Consider the following 20,078-nt stretch of genomic DNA (forward strand, 5'->3'; position numbering starts at 1 on the left):
TGACAGAAAATATTGCAAGAAAGACAGTGAGGAAATTGGAGACAGTGATGCTTCTTTGTTTTCAAATGTGATTTAAATGCAACATGATCCCCTTAATAAAACACTTGTTGCATAAGGAAGCAGAGACCTCTACTGAACCCAAATCCAGCCCTGCTGTCAGTGGGGAGCAGAGGGTGCCCTTCCCAGTTATTTTAAATGCTTAAGTACCAAAACAACTGGTCTGCTTCTGCCTCTGTGTGTTTCTGCCTCCTCTCATCCTGATGCAAGTAAGGTGTCAGCAGTGGCAGGGCAGAAAAGGGGAGCATCTGTTCTTGCCCAGCTGTGGGATGCAGGGTGGGAGAAGGCAGACCAGCATGAAGTTGCGGAAGGTGTGGAGCTCATCCTGGGCATTTGGAGACGCTGTGGAGTGGTTGTCCAGGGCGAGGAGGCTTCTATAAAGGCTTTGAGGCAAATTTAGCTAAACAATGAGCAAGGCAAAAACAGTCTGAGCAAGAGGAAAGCCCTGAGCCTTGACCCCACTGACTGCACTGACCTGAGCAGCCCTGTGGACACCCTTCAGCCCCTACATCCCACTTCACTTGTATGGAACAGGCAGACTTACTCTTAAATTCCCAGGGCTGATCTACCCTGAGTACATATCAGTGCGATGTGAGGGGTGCTGGGAAACAGTTTTGCAAGAGCTGTGCCCTTGCACTCTGTCTATTTGCTCATTTGTCTGCATTTCTGTGATTACAGGCTGCATGTAAGAAGCTTGAAAGGAAAGGGATTGTCTGTCTTAGAAAATCCTAGATTCTCCAAACATTACGTTTCCATCAAGATGTATTTTCTCTGTTCAAAGTTACCTTGTTCTCATTTGCTGGTTTTGTCTCTTGAAGTTAAAAATCACGTTCGGGGAAGGGAGGGGCCTGTTAGGGTGTGTTGACCTTCAGGCTTTGCCCAGTATGAATTTCTCTCACCCCAGTCATCGTTTTGGTTTTTTTCTAGCACAACAATACTCCCATTTCAGCTTTTTGATTAATGGCATGAATAAATAGATCACAAAGCAGCAGAATAGGCCATAAAAAAGCCTCTTCTCTCTGCCCTGCAGCCATTCTTTCCCCAGGTCCCTAAGCTCTTCCCTAGGGAAAACTTCTGGCAAAAATGGAGCTATTCTTAGTAAAAATATTCTAATTTAGAGGGAAACATTTGGGTTTTTTCCCTGTCTTTTTGCATAGTATTGTCCCATCCTGCTCAGCCACTCAGCTTGCAATCAGAGATGTGCTGTCTCTACCCAGAAGTGCTTTTAGGACAGATGAGCTGATTAATGTTCAAGGGATGTTGCGGAAGAGCAGAGTGTCACTGCTGGTACAAGCAGAAGCAGCATATGTCTTGTATGCTGTTTTGCTGAACAACTTTTAACAGAGAAAAATAAACAGTTTTTCTAAATATATCTTGAGAAGAAGTCATGTTCTCTGTTGGAAAGAGGGATTGACCTTTGGAAGAATAAGAGAGCTAAAAAAATAGTGAAGAAGGAAAAGTTATATGCGTTATGATTTTCAACCTGGCAAGACATTCACTCAGTGCAACCTCTACAAATCCAGTTCAATTTTAATACTCAACCTCTGTTTATGTAATAAGTTCCTAAGGCTATTAATACCAGCCTTTTACCTTATTACCAAATCCTGTAAAAATAAAATTATACCCATAATACCATGACAACCCTTACAAAAATGTGCCATTAGACAATTATATTGCAACACAGCAACTCTGTAGACTGTAGGGAGGTATTTCTCTTACAGTCTAATTGTTGTATCAATAGCATTTTCAACACCCTTGGTTACTGGGGAAGAAAGAACATGCTGATACCATATGTAAAATAGCATATTTTGAAGTTCCGATTTCAAGGCCTGAGTGTGGCAGAAGTGCTTGAGTTATGAGTAAAATCCTTGCAATCACTGTAGTTGAAACAAATCCACAATTGAAAAGGTTTCATGTATCATTCCTCTCCTCTGTCCCACTCTTAAACTAATGATTGTTTTATTTTAGTTATTTTAAGATGGGAAATGTTTTGACAATGGAGTTTTAACTAAAAGAAATAATAGTGCTGATTAAAAAAACCACATTTATTTCCTTCTCTGAGATTCTTCAGTTCTGAAGATTTATTTCTGCCTGCAGAATTATTCCTTCTGCGTAAATGGACAGTAATTGATAGTGCACATCATGATAATTAGTCTAATGAGTCTCCTAAACCCCAAACCCCACAGCTACCGCTAAGCTCCACATTGTCTTTACTGTAACGTAAATAAAAGCTTTAGGAAAGGACTGAAAAAAAAAAATTGATAGCGAAGGAGCCTCCTTACCTTCTCCAAGGGATTTCCTCTACTCATTTTTAATGAGGCCTGTATTAGTTGTCATTTGTACCTTCCCTGATGAATAGTTTGGAAGAAAAGCTTTCTCTGTTCACAGCGAAATTTGTGCCAAGTTGCTGACCTTTGCTTTTGGTGAGACCTCATTTGAGTCTTAGTCCCAAGCCCAAACATATTGTTGGATCAATCATGTTGATTTTTGGCTCAGATAGCAATGCACGGCTAATGAGTTGTACTGTATACACATTAACCTCAGACCCAGCAGAGCTTGTGCCAGGCACAGAGCAAAACTGTGTTGGGGCTGCAGGAAAGACTTACAGTGCTGGCATCTTAATAGAAGGAGACAATTAAAAACAGTAGAACTGTATCCCAGGTTCATTGCTTGTGGGATGTAGGATTTAATCACAGCTGGAAAAACAAACTACCTTCTCTCTGTTTGGAAAAAAAACACCCTCAACACCATAAAGGTGCTTTATGAACTGTGAAATAGAGAGGAAAGCCTGAATGTTTAAACAGTAAGACAATGATTCTACTACCTAAAGGGAATCTACTTCAGGGAACAGCCTTTGAATGACATTAGATTTAACCTTGTCAGAGCTTATGATCTATTGACTATCATGGCATTGCAAGGAATTTGGGAACATTGGTATTTTTTTATTTTATTGGTAGATAGCTTATTTAGCAATAGTTTAGAAAAATTCTCCTTTCTTTACAAGTAAAATTGCTAAGACCAATTGTTGAATTACCACAAACAGCCAGCATCACTGTTTCTGATAATTTCAAAAAGTAACATTTCTCTTGAAGGACCAGATTTTGACCTCATTTTACAATTGTAAATCTAGAGAGAGACAGAAATTATCCTCATGGAGAGACAGACCATAGACCCAACGTCCACAATATCCTTCTCCTGACTGTTTTCCTCACTTAGAGGATTAGGAAAGGAAAGAAGAGTTGGTCAGTTACTACATAAGAAAACAACATTTTTAATTTCAGGGTAAGCCCTAAACAACCAGTTGCAGGGGACAGAGAAACAGAGACAGAATAAATTTGATTTCTACAGATCACAATTTTGTGTCCTCCTCTTTGTGCAATGAAAACTGATCAATAAGGCTGAAAGACCATTACTGCTTCAGATAGAAAATCCAGTGAAATCAAGTGGAAAAACCCCCAGAGAGATGCAATCTTCGGTGTTCACATTAGACTTTGGATGAAAGATAGGAAACAGATGAAAGGGACAGGGTGAGAAGGGGGATCAGTGGGTACAAGTATGCAAAACAGAATCTTTTAGAAGAGCAAAGTTCTTCAGAGGTATGAGAAATTGCCCCATCCTTGCATTGTTCTTGGTAGAGCTCCCCAAACATGAAACATTTCTGTGATCTGGAGAGGGTGGACGTGAAGGTAGTGAAGCGGCCTCACACTCACATGAGGCATTGAGGACTTCTCTGAGAGACATACAAGGGGATTAAAGAAATTAGATACTGTCGTGTCATACCTGACCTCTTGGAAGAACCTGTTGGAATTATACTGTTTTTTCCAACACTAGCATGGCACACAGAAGTCATGAAATTTTAACAGCTGTGTGGTACACCATCCTTAGTAATAACCACTGAACAGGATCCATAGAAGGCTCTGCGTTTGATTTTAGAGCTGTGCTTGCTGAAAGGTCCCATGAATCACTTTTTTTTTTTTTGGTCTAATAGTGTCATGAAGTATTTTTCTCTTCTAACAGCTTGTTTTCAGAAAAGTCAGACAACAGCAATGGAGTCACAGGTATAGCAAGCGACAGAAGTTAAGCTTTTTTGAGATGGGAATCAGAAGAGTCATTGCTAAATGTGGTAGTACATAGATGTCACACTGTTACAGTGAGCCGTCTTGCAGCAAAAGCACAGCCATTCTTACCAGCTCCAACTGCAGGATTGTTGAGGACCATCTTGGAGACCTAGGTGGATACCCTGGCACACTTTTTATAAGTACAGGGATTTCCACTCCCTCCTTTAGAAGGGCACATTGGCTTGTACAGCATGCCTTTTCAACAGTCAGGGTACAAAAAGGGGGTCTGGAGCGAAAGTAGCTGTTTCTTTTGGTGTATGTCTGAAGGACTACATGGGAGTTTTGGCCTTCTGCTTCCAATGTGGTGCTGTTGAAGACAAATGAACTTAGCAAAGGTTTTCCTCAGATGTTATTTGGATTCCCTTAGTTTCAGGTGCTCTTACAGTAACAGTAGCCCTTCTGGAAGGAAGCACCTGGGGTTTAATCACTAACGACTGTTACCCACAGTAAAGATTCCCAAAACTGTGTGAATGCATCGTGTTATTGTTGGAGTTTCTTTTGTTTATACATTTCTGCTGAGCAAATGTTGCTGTGCAAACATTCATTTGTTGATCTTGTGCTGAAAATAGTTTCAGACATTGGCCAGAGTAGCTGCCAATATGTAGTGTGGCTATAGCTGCTTTTTTGTACTTCATGCTGGAAATACCAGTGATGTTTATGGAAATGGCTCTAAAAGGTTCACTTCGAGTAGAAGCCTGCTGTGGGAATAAAAGCATACCTATTGGTTTGTAAAATAAAAAATTTGTACATTATTATGAAGTGTTTTATGGTGTTGTCTCTGGCTTCTTTCACCCTGGGAGATTTAGCACTGGTCTCTTCAGGTTGGGGAATACATTAAAACTTCATGTTTGAACACACACATGTATTCATTCCACTTAAAAAATGCTTATTATTGATATGTTCTTTGGATCTCTGAATCACAGGATTAAAGACTACATTAACATTCTCCCACGTAAAATTTCAAAACAGAGGTTTAAATCTGCTTTCCCAAAACTGTAGGCAGGTGTTTACAAGGCAAAGGCAACTGGAAGAAATGGAAGAAGGTGGAAGTATTGCAAAGAGAAGTGTGGAGACGGGTTGCATAGCTGCATGGGGTAGCGTGAGAACCTTTTATGTGATGTTTTTGTCTGGATGCCCCCTGTTTTTGTGGGTTTGGGGAAAGCTGTCTATTGAGGATAAGCTGACTTGCTGTTGGATTCTTTGTTGTTGCAAGAGTTTGAAACAAGAAAGAGAGCATCACTGGTTCCAGGGGTGAATGTTGTGGTTAATAATGTAATATTAGTAATTACATTAGTATAAGAATGCCTAGGGAATAGCCAAACACGGAATGCCATGGTGTGAGATTGCAGCATAAATAGTATCAATAGAAGCAGACTCTGCTCCAAACTATAAACATCTGAGTAGGCAAGGAGAGGAAAGAGGAGACATGGAGCCACATATGAGACGATGTGTCTCTGCTGTGATTTTTGTTCTTGTGGGACATAAGCCAAGCGGATGAGTGCAGAAAGATGAGTTAGAGCCTGGGAGAAAGGAAGTGTGGGACAGTACTTTTCATAACTCTTAAGATTAATTCTTCACAGCTGCAAGGAGATCTCACAGAGAGGAACTTTAGCTTCTCTGTCTTCTTGCCCTTCAGATTGGATAAAGGGGGCTGTCAGCACTCATCAAAGGTCATGTACCTCATCAGTTTCCATTAACCTGGACACATCAAGTAAAATTTCATTTTCTAGCCCCTTCAAATAACTTAAAACAGCTGCTTGGATATTTGCAAACACAAGCAGAAGGAACGGGTTGTGTGTACGGGATCACATCCAAGTGAGTGAACACTTCTGAAAAACAGTGACAAGGAGACAAACACTGATAGTGGTTACACACCTGTAGCCCTGTGTGGACCTGAAAAGGAGTTCACAGTTTTGGGAACAGTAGCTGCTCTGCTAAGAAATGCAATGTAAGAATACCAGTCTCAGAAGTAACACAGATCTAAGGCTGCTTTTCTACCAGGGAAGCAAATAACCACCATATTGCCTTGTGTCAGCCCCAGAGGTTATCGGCGTAGTGCCCAGGATTCAGCAGCAGTGAAGGTTATGTGCATGAGCAGATAGCAGCAAGTGAAGTTTGCTCCAGATCTCTTCTTTCTTTTCTCCTTCTGTCACTCCTCTGCCCCATCACTTGTCTGCCCCTTCCTCTGATGTTAGCTGGGTTATGCGAGCATCCCTGCTGTCTGAGGGATGTGCTTTTGAATAAACGGTGCTTTTAAAGGGATGCTAGTTGTATGCATGAAAATGTGGTAATAGCTAGCCTGATTTCCATCTGGCATAATTTAGGAGTAAATCTATTGACGTCAGTAGAATTGAAAGGATATAAATATAATTGAAGTCAGATCCTATATTTTTAAGGTTAAGCCTAAAAAATGCTGTAACTTCCTTTTACCCCCCTCCACCTTCCTTTCTTTTCTCTTTCAAGATCTGCCACAAATTTAAATTTCTTAACTGGGATTTCATCTATTTCTACCCAGTTCAATCAAGGATCTGTCAGTAGGGAATTTTAGGAGATGGAGAGGTGAAGCCTTGCTGACCCCCTACCTATCTTTAGAAAACCTTGCTGGCTGCTGGTTCTGAACAACCGTGGCAGCAGTTGTTCTTTCTTGCCTTGGTCATTTGTGTCAAGCCATGTATCTGTAGCTATGTTTAGTTCAGAGCACAAACATGAAGCAGGAATGGAAGCTTTTTGGCAAGCAAAGAACATGATTTTCAACCTATTCACACAGAATGGTGTTAATTAATAGATTGTTTTCTGACAAATAGTTAATTGTGCCTGACTGTTTTCCATATGGCTAAGGAAATAAAAAAGCCAATGAGGACATGTTATATAAAAATCCAGAAATTTTGGTATGAAACTGCTGGTATGACATCCAATGCAATCCCATTTGCTATACTTCTAAAATGGGTTATGTGAATATTAGCATATGACCATATAATGAAATACAATTTCTGATTTTCTTTTTGCGGTGTTACTCAACTGAACTACTTAAAATTTATTATACAAGTATATATAAGATGTTTAGCCAGTACAAACTACAAAAGAGATCTCAATGAAAAGATAAATATCTCTACCTTAAGAATAAAACTGAGAGAAATAATTTGTAAAATTTCCCAGAGACTCCAGGGCAAGTACATTTCTAACACCAAGGGTGGAATTAGGTGCAGTCACTTGGTAATATTCACACATATTTGTCTTCTTGGAGTTTCCACTTTCTTGTAGGTAATAGCAGCTCTGTGATGTTCTTGTTATCCTCAGCCAGTTCATCCTGTAAATGCCTGGCACTTGCTGGCTGGGGTGATTTATTAGCCCACAGAAGGAAAGAAACTTCCATTGATCAAATCAGTTGGTTCATGAGATTGTATGTCTCTTGTGCCAAAAATACTTTCCCTTTGGATATGTGATATGTTTGTTAAGAGATCTAAAGGTCTATTTGCTGTTACCAGGAAGTTCTTAATTTTATTAAATTAGGTATTGCGGGAGTAGTTCTTAAATCTGAAATCTTAGTTTCCCATCCTGGCCCCACGTAGATAACCTGTAGCATGCAATCTGGTTATACTGAGTTTGGAAATTAACTTTATTCCTCTGAAGTTTTTCTTCTAGAAGAATGTTCAGTTCCCAGTAGAATTTCCTGTGAGTAGTTAAATGCTGTAATTACTTAAAAAAATATGAAACACTGAGAGTTAGAACCAGATAAAGAGCATTAGCTTTCAAAATTGCATAGCTTATAGCATGTAATTTGCTGATATTTGTAGGATTTGGATCTGTAGATTGATGGCCCTAATTGTGTATTTTTTAGTAATCTGGATGACATAACATGGCGCAGTACTAAATCCATTTGTCCTGTTTGGCTAATTTAAAGCTCAGCATAGGTAACTGCCAAGTAGAAGATTCTTTATTTGTCTTCCTTATGTGGCTCTGTTGATTATTCATAGTTCCTATTAACACATGTCCTTCAATATTTGCTTTTTTTTTTTTTTTTTTTTGTCGTAGATAGCAGATTAATTGAAAGAGTTGTTGCCATAAATCCCTGGGCTGTGATCTTGTCAGGTCTTATAATATAAACAGTATCAGATCTGGGAAAGTGATGCCTCTTGAGAAGTGTCAGCTCACATCCTGACCGTAGGTGCAAACCTCATAGCTTGAATGCTTTTACTTTAGGGATATTTATTCTACTGCATCTTCTGAAATAATGAGGCTTTATGAAGGCTGAGCTCTCATTTTTATTATATGTTCCTAGCCACAGAGAAAAGTTTGAAACTATGGAATGTCAGCAAAGCAAAAAGGCTTGATGTATCAGCAAGAATTAAAAATGTATTTTAAATACCAAGCAAACCTCAGATGGATTTTCAAGCCCCACTTGACATCCCCAAGGGAGCTTTGTCTGGCTAGAGCTGGTAATAGTGGTTTCCTATTAAAGCTGCCTTGTCAGTTATTTTTGCAACATTAGGGGTGTGTGTGTGTTTCTTCATGTACCAGATAGTTAGTGATGACAGCTGTCCAGCAAATCACAGACCAGTGACAAACTGGAGTTATCCTCTAGCTCTGAACTTTCTCTCTTGCATTCTTCCCACTTGTCGGTTTCCTCTGTGGCCATTGCTCTCCTGAAATTACTTTGGCAGGGTTAGAGTAATGACCATCTTAAAACTACATTTAGCTAAAAAAACCAGATTTCAGTTTTCTGCTAGTCTCCCAGAGCATGTAATGATACCTGAACTCACAGTATCCCTAGGACCACAGTGGTGTGTGCTCTAGGATGAGCAGCAATTTCCTGATGGTGAGACTGGCCAAGGACTACAACAGAGTAGCTGGGAATTTCTGCCAGGGAAGGTTTTACAGAACAGTCTAGGCAAATCTTGGGAATAAAGTCTCTCCTCTCCTGAGCAGAGTTCAGCTTAAACATCTAAATAAGTAGATTTGAATTTCAAACCATAACTGATTTTCACCAATTTTTCAGATATCTGTGGCTGTTCCACATTTTTATCAAAATTAAACCAAATTATTAAGGATTCTAATTGAATTTTTGCTTTTTCAGTAAGGCTTCCAAATATTTCTCAGCAAGTTCAAAATTCCAGTTGATGAAGCACAGCATACAGATTCTAACAGTGGTTTTTGAAGATAATACGTTTTTGTGCCAGGCGTGTAGTGAATTCGCTCATTTGCTTGAGGTCATTAGTTGCATTGAAGTCTATCAGTATTACTGAATATTGATCGATGACAGACTGAAATGACACAGTATTCTGGACTGTTCTTCAGACAGCATAATACCAATGAGAATGAAACATCTTGTTCTCTCTGTATTGCTCCCCTACTATTTTTCGTCAAGCACTTGTGATTCATTATGACCCTTGAGTAAAGTAGTCAGATCTGTCAGTCTTCAAAAGGTACCAGTCATGATGGACCATTATTTCTGAGGTGGAATATTAGGAAAGACAATTTTATAGAGAAAGGCACAGAACATCTCCTGGGACAGATTTCCGTCACTGTAGTTTTAATGTAGACATCGATGATTACCTGTCCTTCACCAAACAGACACTGTAATAATTTCAAATTACATTTTTCATGTGTCAGCCATCATTAAAAACTGCAAAATGCTTTCAAATCAGAAGTCCACCTCCAGCATTCGTATTTTGATTGGAAGCTGTTGAAAAGTGGTTTTGAGATGATATTCCGAAATCCACACAGTTTTACTGAATTGTAAGATGACACGCGTGTATCTTTTGAGGCAATGGGTATTATTACTCATTTTTTCTATTGTGGTACCCACTTGATCATTAGAGGTCAGGCTCAGTTGTAAATTATAGTCTCTTCAGAGACACTGAGTTGAAACTATGGTGTCTGTACATGGATTCTGCTGCTGTACAATTACTGTTATGCCTCAGTGATGGTGATGAGCTCCCTCAAAAAATGCTTCACCTTGGCCTGAACAGAAAACTCTGCTCGCAGCAGAACTCCAGCATATCCTATAGCATATATATATAGCATAATATGCACAGCATATATATGACCTGCAGGTCATAGCAATGATTATGGTTGTTCTTGCTATTCTGGAACATACCCATTTTCCCCACCACAGAGTAACAATATCCATTCTTGAGCAGTTACATAGGAGATGTGGTAGAGCTGCCAAAGCTCCCCATCTGTTGCCATGCCTCCTACATAAAGCCACTCACAGGTATGACCCCTCTTCTTCTGTGGCTGATCCTGATGTGCAAAACAGCTCCATGGACTAAGTTGAAGATAGACAACCATGCTGCTCTCCTTCTTAGTTTTTCACATGGCAAGTCTGGAGGAAGGGAACTGCTCCATTTCGAAGGGAAGTACAATCACAGAATCATAGAATCAGCTGGGTTGGAAGAGACCTCAGAGATCATCAAGTCCAACCCTTGATCCACTACCGCTGCGGTTACTAGGCCATAGCACTAAGTGCCACCTCCAGTCTCATCTTAAAAACGTCCAGGGAAGGAGAATCCACCACTTCCCTGGGCAGCCCATTTCAGTGACTGATTACCCTCTCTGTAAAGAATTTCTTCCTAATGTCCAACCTAAACTTTCCCTGGCAGAGCTTAAGATCATGCTGTCTTGTCTTACGGATAGTTGCCTGGAAGAAGAGACCAACCCCCACCCGGCTACAACCTCCTTTCAGGTAGTTTTAGAGAGTGATGAGGTCTTCCCTGAACCTCCTCTTCTTCAGGCTCAACAACCCCAGCTCCCTCAGCCTCTCCTCATAGGACTTGTGCTCGAGTCCCTTCACCAGCCTTGTTGCTCTTCTCCGGACCTGCTCCAGGACCTCAGTATCCTTCCTGAACTGAGGGGCCCAGAACTGGACACAGTACTCGAGGTGTAGCCTCACCAGCGCTGAGTACAAGGGAAGAATCACTTCCCTGGACCTGTTGGCCACACTGTTCCTGATCCAGGCCAGGATGCCATTGGCCTTCTTGGCCACCTGGGCACACTGCTGGCTCATGTTCAGCTTCCTGTCGCTCCAAACTCCCAGGTCCCTTTCTGTCTGGCTGCTCTCCAGCCACTCTGTCCTCAGCCTGTAGCACTGCATGGGGTCGTTGTGACCAAAGTGGAGGACCCGGCACTTGGCCTTGTTGAACTTCATCCCGTTGGAATCAGACCATCTCTCCACCCTGTCCAGGTCCCTCTGCAGAACCCTCCTGCCTTCCAACTGATCGACACTCCCCCCCAACTTAGTGTCATCTGCAAATTTACTGATGGTGGACTCAATGGCCTCATCTAAATCATCGATAAAGATATTAAACAGAACTGGGCCCAACACTGATCCCTGGGGGACACCACTAGTGACCGGCTGCCAACTGGATGCAGCCCCGTTCACCAGCACTCTCTGGGCCTGGCCCTCCAGCCAGTTCCTAACCCAGCACAGAGTGCCCCTGTCCAAGCCATGGGCTGCCAGCTTTTTCAGGAGTGTACTGTGGGAGATGGTGTCAAAGACTTTGCTGAAGTCCAGGTAGACCACATCCACAGCCTTCCCCGCATCCAAAGGCAGGTCACCTGATCATAAAAGGAGATCAGGTTGGTCAGACAGGAGTTGCACTTCCTAAACCTGTGCAATGTTTTCCCCCCAGTACTAGGTTTATTGTTCTTTGGGGTCCAGTGATTATTTTGGAGATAAAATAGCTGCTCACCTCTCCCAGAATTAAGCTGCGTCTTGGAGGTACAGTTTCTGCCACATTTTAACTTCACGATTTTTATTTTAAATATGCCAGCTTTTTGGTGATATGCTCGTGAGACATGTTTCAGAAAGCAAGTTTAGAGCCATTCTCACGTACAGTCTGGAGAGCCCTGACACTTCATAAATAAGCTGTGCATGAACACACAACAGATTCAAAAGTGTCTGCTAATAGCAGCTTCACTTTTTTCCTACTGTGTGGTGTGAGCATGCTAGAAGAGAGATAGATTGCTTTGTGAAACCCAGGTGTTGCTAGGTCGAACAGTTGCTGGCAGGCCAGGGAGGTAGGGAGTTGTGATTGCCCCCACTTGTACAGAGGTTTTTTGCTTTTGTAGAGCAGTTTTGTGCTCACCTCCACTCTCCAGGCTTCCCATTCATTTGTTCAATCAGTATAACTGATTATAAAATCCTGAGGTTAATGGTCTTTCCTTTCCTTTTGTCCTCTTTCCCCTGTGCCTCTTTTATAAGCAGTACTAAAAATATGACCTCTTCCAGACCAAGTTTGTTCCCAGTCAAGCTTTCTTTGAAGGTCAGTGGAACTTCAGCTGTCCACTCTCTCTTGATGAGCCTCAGTGGCTAGTGGAGCTGGGCTGTGCTGACCTTCCTCTGTGTCTGACTTGCCTTTTGTTTCTACTCTGGTGACTTACAGGTTGGGCAGGTTTTCCTTGCCACAGCCAATGAGCGATGAAATGTCCTCTTCCCTTTCCTGCTCTCCTTGGCAATTTCTGAGAAGCAATAAAAATGGGGAGGGGGAAAAAAAAAAAGAGAAGAAAAAAGCAGCGTACAGGTTTTTCTAGAGAAATCATTTAGTTCAACACTGGATCTTTTCAGGAGTAGACCTTTGCTATTTGCAAAGCCTTGTTATCATGAATTACCCTGACTCTAATTTCAGAAAGTGCTCTCATGGTCTGAAGATTCTGCTACAGAAGAAAATGTGTTTTATGCAGGAAGCACCAGCATACTTCTTAAAGCAATCAACATCTTAACAAATGGTGTGGGGCTTTTGCCATCTCCTATGCATCCTGCCTGTTTGTTCTTCCCTGGAATGACTCCTGACATCAGAAAGTTAGAGTCTCCTGTCTCACAGCAAAATAGCTCTTACTTATGGACCTTCAAATCTCAACTTCAAATCTCATGGTAGAGATTTCTAAAATAGGTGTATTACCATTTTGTCCCTTTTTGAGTCCCCTGGACTTGGATTTCTGTGTATTTAGTTAACCAGTTTCTGTGGATTTTAAAATTTTCTCATGTTGTTGTGTGATATATTTTTACTTAAAGTGAATAAATTTTATATGATGCTGGGTTTTTCACTCCCTTACATTCCTTACCTTTGGCAAGGAATCTAAGGCAAAGGAAATGCAGTGTATTTAGACTCGGTCAAGTCAGAAGGATCAAGGATGTACATCTTATACAGTTCTAGAGGATTTAAGGTTCAAGGTAACTGCAAATCATCCCGCAAACCCTTATGCGCAATAACTGTTTTATATGACTACTGCATTCATACTGACACAACATCTGTGCAACACACATGTATGAAAAACTGCATGTGTACAGAATAATTATACAACCAGTTTTAACTCAGGGGCAGCATAAATGATGTCAGTCTGATCCAAATCTGGACTTCTTCCATTTTTTCTGTTGTTTTATAGACTCACAGAATAATATCAGTTGAAAGGGAGTATTTGGGCTTCGACCCCTCTGCTCTAAGCAGAGCCAACTAGACCAGCTTGCTTAGGGCCTTGCCTAGTCATGTTGTGAGTATCTCAAGGGGTGGCTATTTCACAGTCTGTCCCAGTATTTGACTACCATCACACACTGGAAAAGTTTCTCTGAATATCAAATCAAATTCCCCTTGCTTCAATTTGTGTGTATTGAACGCCATCCTCTCACTCTGCACCTCTGAGAAGAATTCTCTGTAGCATGGGAGACATGCAGCCCTCCAGGCTTGTTTCCCAAATGCCTAGTCTGAAACAAAAGAGTTACTAGAAAAGCTCCAGCTGACTTCACCAAACTCTGGAACAAACTTTTACTGCAAAACTGGGATCAGGCATTCTCGTTTGGCTGCAGGAAAGGTTTCAGATCACCTGCCATTCCTGCGTGGGTGAGTCCAGAGTACTCAGGTGCTTCTCTTGCATTTAGAGGTATTTGGATATGAGCCGGAGCTGTTTGAAAATCCCATTAGTCCAGCGAGTCAGGACATTGGCTTGAAAATATTGCTGTGTTGATGTGGTTGACTGTGTTAACTTTGAGAAAAGTTGGCTTTTGTCCTGTCATTCTGAAGGATATTTAGAAGGAGTTCAGACTTGAACAGACCTGTCTTGAGAATGGGTGTCTTGTCCGTGCTCAGCAGTGCTCGTAGCTGAGGCTGTCAATGCATCCCTGGGCTCTGCTCAGGATAGCACAAGGGTTGGATCCACGTGGTCCCCACCTAATCTGTGTGGCTCTGGCTGCTTGCATAGTGGTGGTACATGTTCATCACTTGCTGCTCACTGCTTACAGGAGGCAAATATTGTACCCTTTTGGGGATTTTCATGTGTGCATTGACTCTGATCTATATCTGATAATGGCACAAGCCACCTTTGACCCATCATTGAGGTCAAAGACAGAGAAGAACAAAACCAGACACATTTTCATTAGCGTTTCTTTTCTTTATCCCTAAACACTGTGAACATTATTTCCTGTTTAAAACTACAAAGTTTAGCAGCAAAACACATCTCATCTGCATGTGGTGTGGAAGATGTTGATATCCCCTGCCTATGGCTGTCACTTACACCCACTGCTGCATTGCAAATTGCCTCCCATCAAATGAGCTCACAGAAATATCAGTGTTGTGGCATATGCTGGGGTTTGCAGGATGTATTTCTGCATCCCTGCTGTTCATCTTACAAAAATCCTTTTCAGTCCCAGCTGTTATTTTCAGGAACTGCCAAGTAGCTTTTTGTAAATTAATCAAATTTATTCTGAACATGGATGTAACCCTTCATCAAAAGACAATGAAAAGGCAAGAAATACATAGCAGAACATACCCCAGCCTGTGTCAAAGCTGGCTTGTCAGCACGGAGAGATTTTAAATAAAGGAGGAGGGAAAGTAGCAAGAAAATTCTTTCTTGGTTGCTCTTCCTGTGCTCTGTGTAAGGGGATAGTGTAGGTCTGGAATTTGGGAGGAGGTGATGGAAAAGGGATTTAAACAAACCACTCACTATAAACATAAACTTACTATCTTCACAGTGTCTCTGAAAAGGCACATTCTGGACACTTGCTGCAGTTTATAATTTGTTTACTAAACAAGGAATGTAATTGAAATGTCCCTTTTGAGGTAATGAAAATATAAAACAGCTTTTCAGAGCAGACCAAGACCTCTAATTTAATTATCTGTGAGCCTCATAGATTCTTTCATCCATGCCTGGCAGCCTGAAGTAGATGAATAACTGAAATTCAGAGAAAACCCTTTTGAAAAGGAGACCTGGCAGATGAAAGAGCAGAGGGCCAAACAGTTTGTAAAAGGATTTATCTCCACTGAGATGCCCATTGTCTTTATGGCAACAAATTATATGTGAAAACTGTTAAATGTTTGGAACTGTGATCCCCATTGAAGGGGATAGGGGTCCCCATTGCTGCAGGCAAAACAAACTGGCTTCTCTGAAATACTGTTTGCTATGTATCAGAGGAGTTATTCTTTATAAGGGTACATTGTGAGCAGTGGCCTTAGCACGTGAGCAGTTACCAGAAAACAAGCAGGAGCAGTCCTACAGGTGGCACTGAGCTTGTGTCATCATGTGCAGTCAGTCCTTCACTCCGCAGATCTGGCCCTAAAGCAAAGCCTGGAGCAATGCTGCCCCACCTCTGCAAAGGCATCCAGAGGCAGCCAGAGCTGTCGGTGGGGCCTGGTGTGTCCTAACCCTGCGTGAGCCGCCTGCTTTTTGCATCAGAGCATGTTTGCTCCTGTGTCAGCCAAAGGCTGATGGCCAAGTCTCCATGTAGCTGCTTGAAATACAGCAGCTGTTCTTGCACACTTTTTGTCCGCCTCAGCATTTACATCTGTTCCTACCGTGTGTGTTACAGGAGCACTTGACACCCCAGCAGAGACTGCAGTGTCCATACAGAAACACATACATTTTAGGCTGACTTTGCAGAGGAAACTTATGGCTGAGCAAGTCGTGGACACAGTCTCCTTTGGAGTCATTCCAGGCCCAGCCATATTGTTACACACCAAAAATTTAGATTTTATCTCTGCCGTACATGGAATATTTTCTGAATTTGGAAAGGTAAACCAGAGAAGTGCATATGGGAAAAAGTGGCATTTCAACTGAATGCGGTGAATAATGAGGAGCAAAGAGGTTTGGAGTAGCAAAAAGGATTCTTCACTGCACTTGGGTTTTTTTCTTAGAATATGTTCTCCCTTTTCAGGTTGGTGCTTGAAGACTTTGATCTAGAGGCACAGTGTGTCTAGGAAAGAAAGAAATCAAGTTTGCTTCTGGTATAAACATTTGCAGCTTCATTGACTTGAAGTGAAATTTCTTCTGGGAATATAAGCAATGACCTTAGTGACACAGGGAAAGGGAACACTGGTACTTGTTACTTAAAGGTACTTGAACAGTGCCCACAACACCACCAAAATGTTTGCTGATTAATTTTTTTCTGGAGTACTGATTTTTCCATAGTTCATCTAGATTTGACCTAACAATTTTGACTCTGAAAAAGGGTTGAGTTTGAAAAGTTTTTTAGAGTGGATGGTGATTTTATTTGTCTGCACTTTGAATTTTATATGTGCAAATGGGAACTGGAGCAAAGAAACAGTAGTGTAAGTTCCAGAATTCTGCAAAATTCTGGCTAAGAAGCTGCCCCTAATCATTGTCTAAAAGAGTGCCTCTAAAAGGTATCTCAGATGATACTTAAATTTATTCTTACAGAAGTATTTCATATTATCTTTATGATATGTCAGATTTTAAAACCTTTAACACTTGAGCAAATCCTTCACTTAGCTGCCCATAAAGCAGTATGTTGTTTTGCTTTTGTTTTGTAATTTGCTATTATACTCATGCTTGGTATGACACTTGCTTGATCTGGATTAATTTCCCATGCTGATTTGTGCTGAATGTGCCCTCTAGGCTAATGATATATTTGCAGCCTCTCTTCTTCCTTTGTAAAATCTGCTATTACCATTTACGGGACAGCGTGTTCTTTTTGACACCTCCCAGAAGTGCCAACTGCCTGTTGAACAGCACAACATCAGCTGTTACAGCCTGATCCAAACCCCAACGAAATAAGGGAACAATAATGCAATTCAAGGTTTTTTAAGGAAAGGCAGTATCTTTTATTAGATCAGCTGTTACAGTTGGAAAAAAACCAGACAGGCTTTCAGGCACACAAATCCTTCCTCAGGTCTAAAATAGCAGCAGTATTGCTTACACCAGCATTCCTCATCAGTGAGGCAGCTATGGTCCCAGCAAGGTTTAAAAAATGTGTTTAAAAGTGTGTGTGTATTGCATGGCCTTTCTTGCTGGGGAGGGCTTCATAGCAGGGCACAGGCAAACATAATTCTCCTCCTCTCCCCTTTCCAGTACACATCCTACAAACATGGAATACACCTTAGAAGGAGAGGTAATATATAAGGTCACTTATTCTTGAGAAAAAATCTTCAATACCTTGTGACCAAGCCACATTTTCTCCACAGTCACCCTGGTATAGGGAAGAACTGGAGCAAAGCTGTGGGATTCACTGTACAGGTGGTAACCTCAGGATACACGCTGAAAATTCTCTCTCCTAATATTTACAGCTGTCCAGCAAACAGTTGTGGGACCAGCTGACAAAATGAGTTTGGGGCTCTTTCTTGTGGTTGCTTTACGGGGAACAGTGTTTGCCAAAGTTTCTGCAGTCACAGTTGACTAACCAGCCACTTTATAGCAAAGCTTGTGATTGAAAATGCTACACAGGCAGAGCGGTTCTGCAGAAAAGCTGTGAGCAGCTTCCCATAGTCTTTGGATTGCTTGTGGTCAGAGAATTAAAAAATAAGAAGTAAGACCCCAGTAGACTGCCTGCTTACTTCTTCAGAGAGTGAATCTGAACATCCTGCTGTTTTATCCTGTGAGAGATTTCACATTTATCTTCCTTTTTGTTTTCTGGAAATTTTCAAAAGTACGTACTACTTTCTATTTAAAGAGCATAGGCAGGTGCTCCAAATTTAAATGATAACATTAACCATAACATTTATTTAGTGTTAACTGTAACACTCATTTCTATATTCCCACCCTAGGAACTAGGATGTTAACTGTAGTTAATAGCTGTGGCACTAGGAAACCGAGGATGCTTTTTGCTCATGTGAATATTTCCATAGTACATGGGCTCTGAGAACTCTGAATTTTGCATTCTTTCTGGAGTGTCTTAATAGGTATGTAAATTATTTGGCTTCTCTGTTCAGCCCTACTTGAAAATGAAAGGTTATGTTTTAAGAAACTGTCACCACAAGAAAATTGTAAATAAGTGTTGAGGGTTCTGAAGAAATTGAAGAGATTTCAATTTCAGTTATGTTGATGACTTTAAGTTGATTCGTGACCAGCCAATGGGCAAGTAATGCTGTAAACAGGAATATGATTATTGGAAAAGCATCATTCAGAGGGAAAAATACATCTTGAAAATTATGCAAGATAAAAATCTCAGTTTGAGATCTGCTTTGGGCATTGGTGTTCTGGTATGAAGTTATCTTATATCGGTCTTGAAAGCCCTTAAAAGTTTAGAAATTTGTGGGACCTTCTCTTTTTATAAAATACACGTTTCAAATGTGGTTCTCAATCTGAATCCATCATGTAAAGCACATCGTACTTAAGGATCTGAACTACCATTCCTGGCTGTGCCACTCCCAGTCTGCCCAAACTTTGATCCCTTTTATATGTTTCTCCACCCAACAATGTTCCCAGTGACACATGCACACAGCAAGTAGGCTGGCATCAACCATAAACCCACACAAACAGCTGCTTCTGTATCTCAGGGAAGGTTTAATGGAGGAGTCATGTAGACAAACAGATTCTCTGGTGAATCTCAGAATTTGTTTCATTCCCTTTAAGTACCTAGCCAGGACGTTTGAGTTTGAAAGCATGGCTGTGTTACTGTGGGCTTGGGCTTCTTTTTCCTTATGTTTACCAAATGGAGAGTGATTGTCTGTGAAAGAGCTTCATTCTTACTTGAAACTAAGGTCCTTTCATATTCTCGTCTATTTTAAGTCACTTCTATGCTGCCAGAGGAGAATAATTAGAAACCAGAATCCATACTTGGTCCTCATAGCAGTAATTGTGTAGCCACGTGGACTATCACACCTCTAACCTGCAAAATATAATTCCACATCTGGATTCTGCAGTGAGTAAAGGACTCTGATGTCTCAGTCTTTGGAAATCTTCGACATAGGGGTTTGAAATGCGGAGCAGATCCATCACTGAGTCAATGCTTGAGATCAGCCCCATGTTTAGGTTAGATCTCTTACAAATAGGCACTTGTAAAACTGGAAGAATGGTATGAAAGGAGAAGCAATGCAAACGTGAACTACTGAGGAAAAAAGATCTGCTCCCAAAGCACTAGGTTTTACTACCTGTCACTCTTTAATAGTGATGACATTGCAGCTTTTTTTCACTCACGAAAATACAAACAGCAGCAGCAATGTCCAGCATTCAGATTAATGTGCCAGCTACACGTGAATGGTGCACATCATAAATATACATTAAACATCCTTTCATGCATACCACAGCTAAGTAACAGCCAGCTCCACCTCAGTGTTCTTCCACATTTATCAAGTAACCCATGGTAAGGGAAGGCTGGAAATGGCAGTGCTAATGGGACCAGCAGATGACATTGCACTTTACTCCATTTCTGCTGCATCTGATTATAAATCCATGTGGGAGATGTCAAAAAACCAAAGAAGTCAAACTCCCTTTTGTTCATTTTCTCACCCAGGACTCAACATGTCCTTTGGTCAGGCTTTGCATGATGGTAGCTTTTTTTCTTGTTGCTTCATAGAGACTTTTCTCTTTTTCAGGTGCCAGGAGACAATGAGAAGCGCTGGAAGCCAGTGTTAGTGGTTTTGACAGAGAAAGACCTCTTAATATATGAGAGCATGCCCCGGATGAAGGAAGCTTGGTTCAGCCCTCTGCATACCTACCCCCTGCTAGCCACCAGGTACC

General features: G+C 41.2%; 1 protein-coding gene across 1 annotated transcript in view; it reads left to right on the forward strand.

Moving 5' to 3' along the window:
- The window catches only part of SNTB1 (syntrophin beta 1), a 112,391-nt gene that overhangs the window by 78,857 nt on the left and 13,456 nt on the right, over positions 1 to 20,078 (forward strand). Inside the window, exon 4 of the mRNA XM_027645616.1 lies at positions 19,934 to 20,073. Coding sequence (XP_027501417.1) covers positions 19,934 to 20,073 — 140 coding nt within the window. The remainder of the gene's footprint in view (positions 1 to 19,933; positions 20,074 to 20,078) is intronic.

This window comes from Corapipo altera, unplaced genomic scaffold (assembly GCF_003945725.1).
Source record: "Corapipo altera isolate COAL_440 unplaced genomic scaffold, ASM394572v1 51, whole genome shotgun sequence".
Classification (NCBI taxonomy): domain Eukaryota; kingdom Metazoa; phylum Chordata; class Aves; order Passeriformes; family Pipridae; genus Corapipo; species Corapipo altera.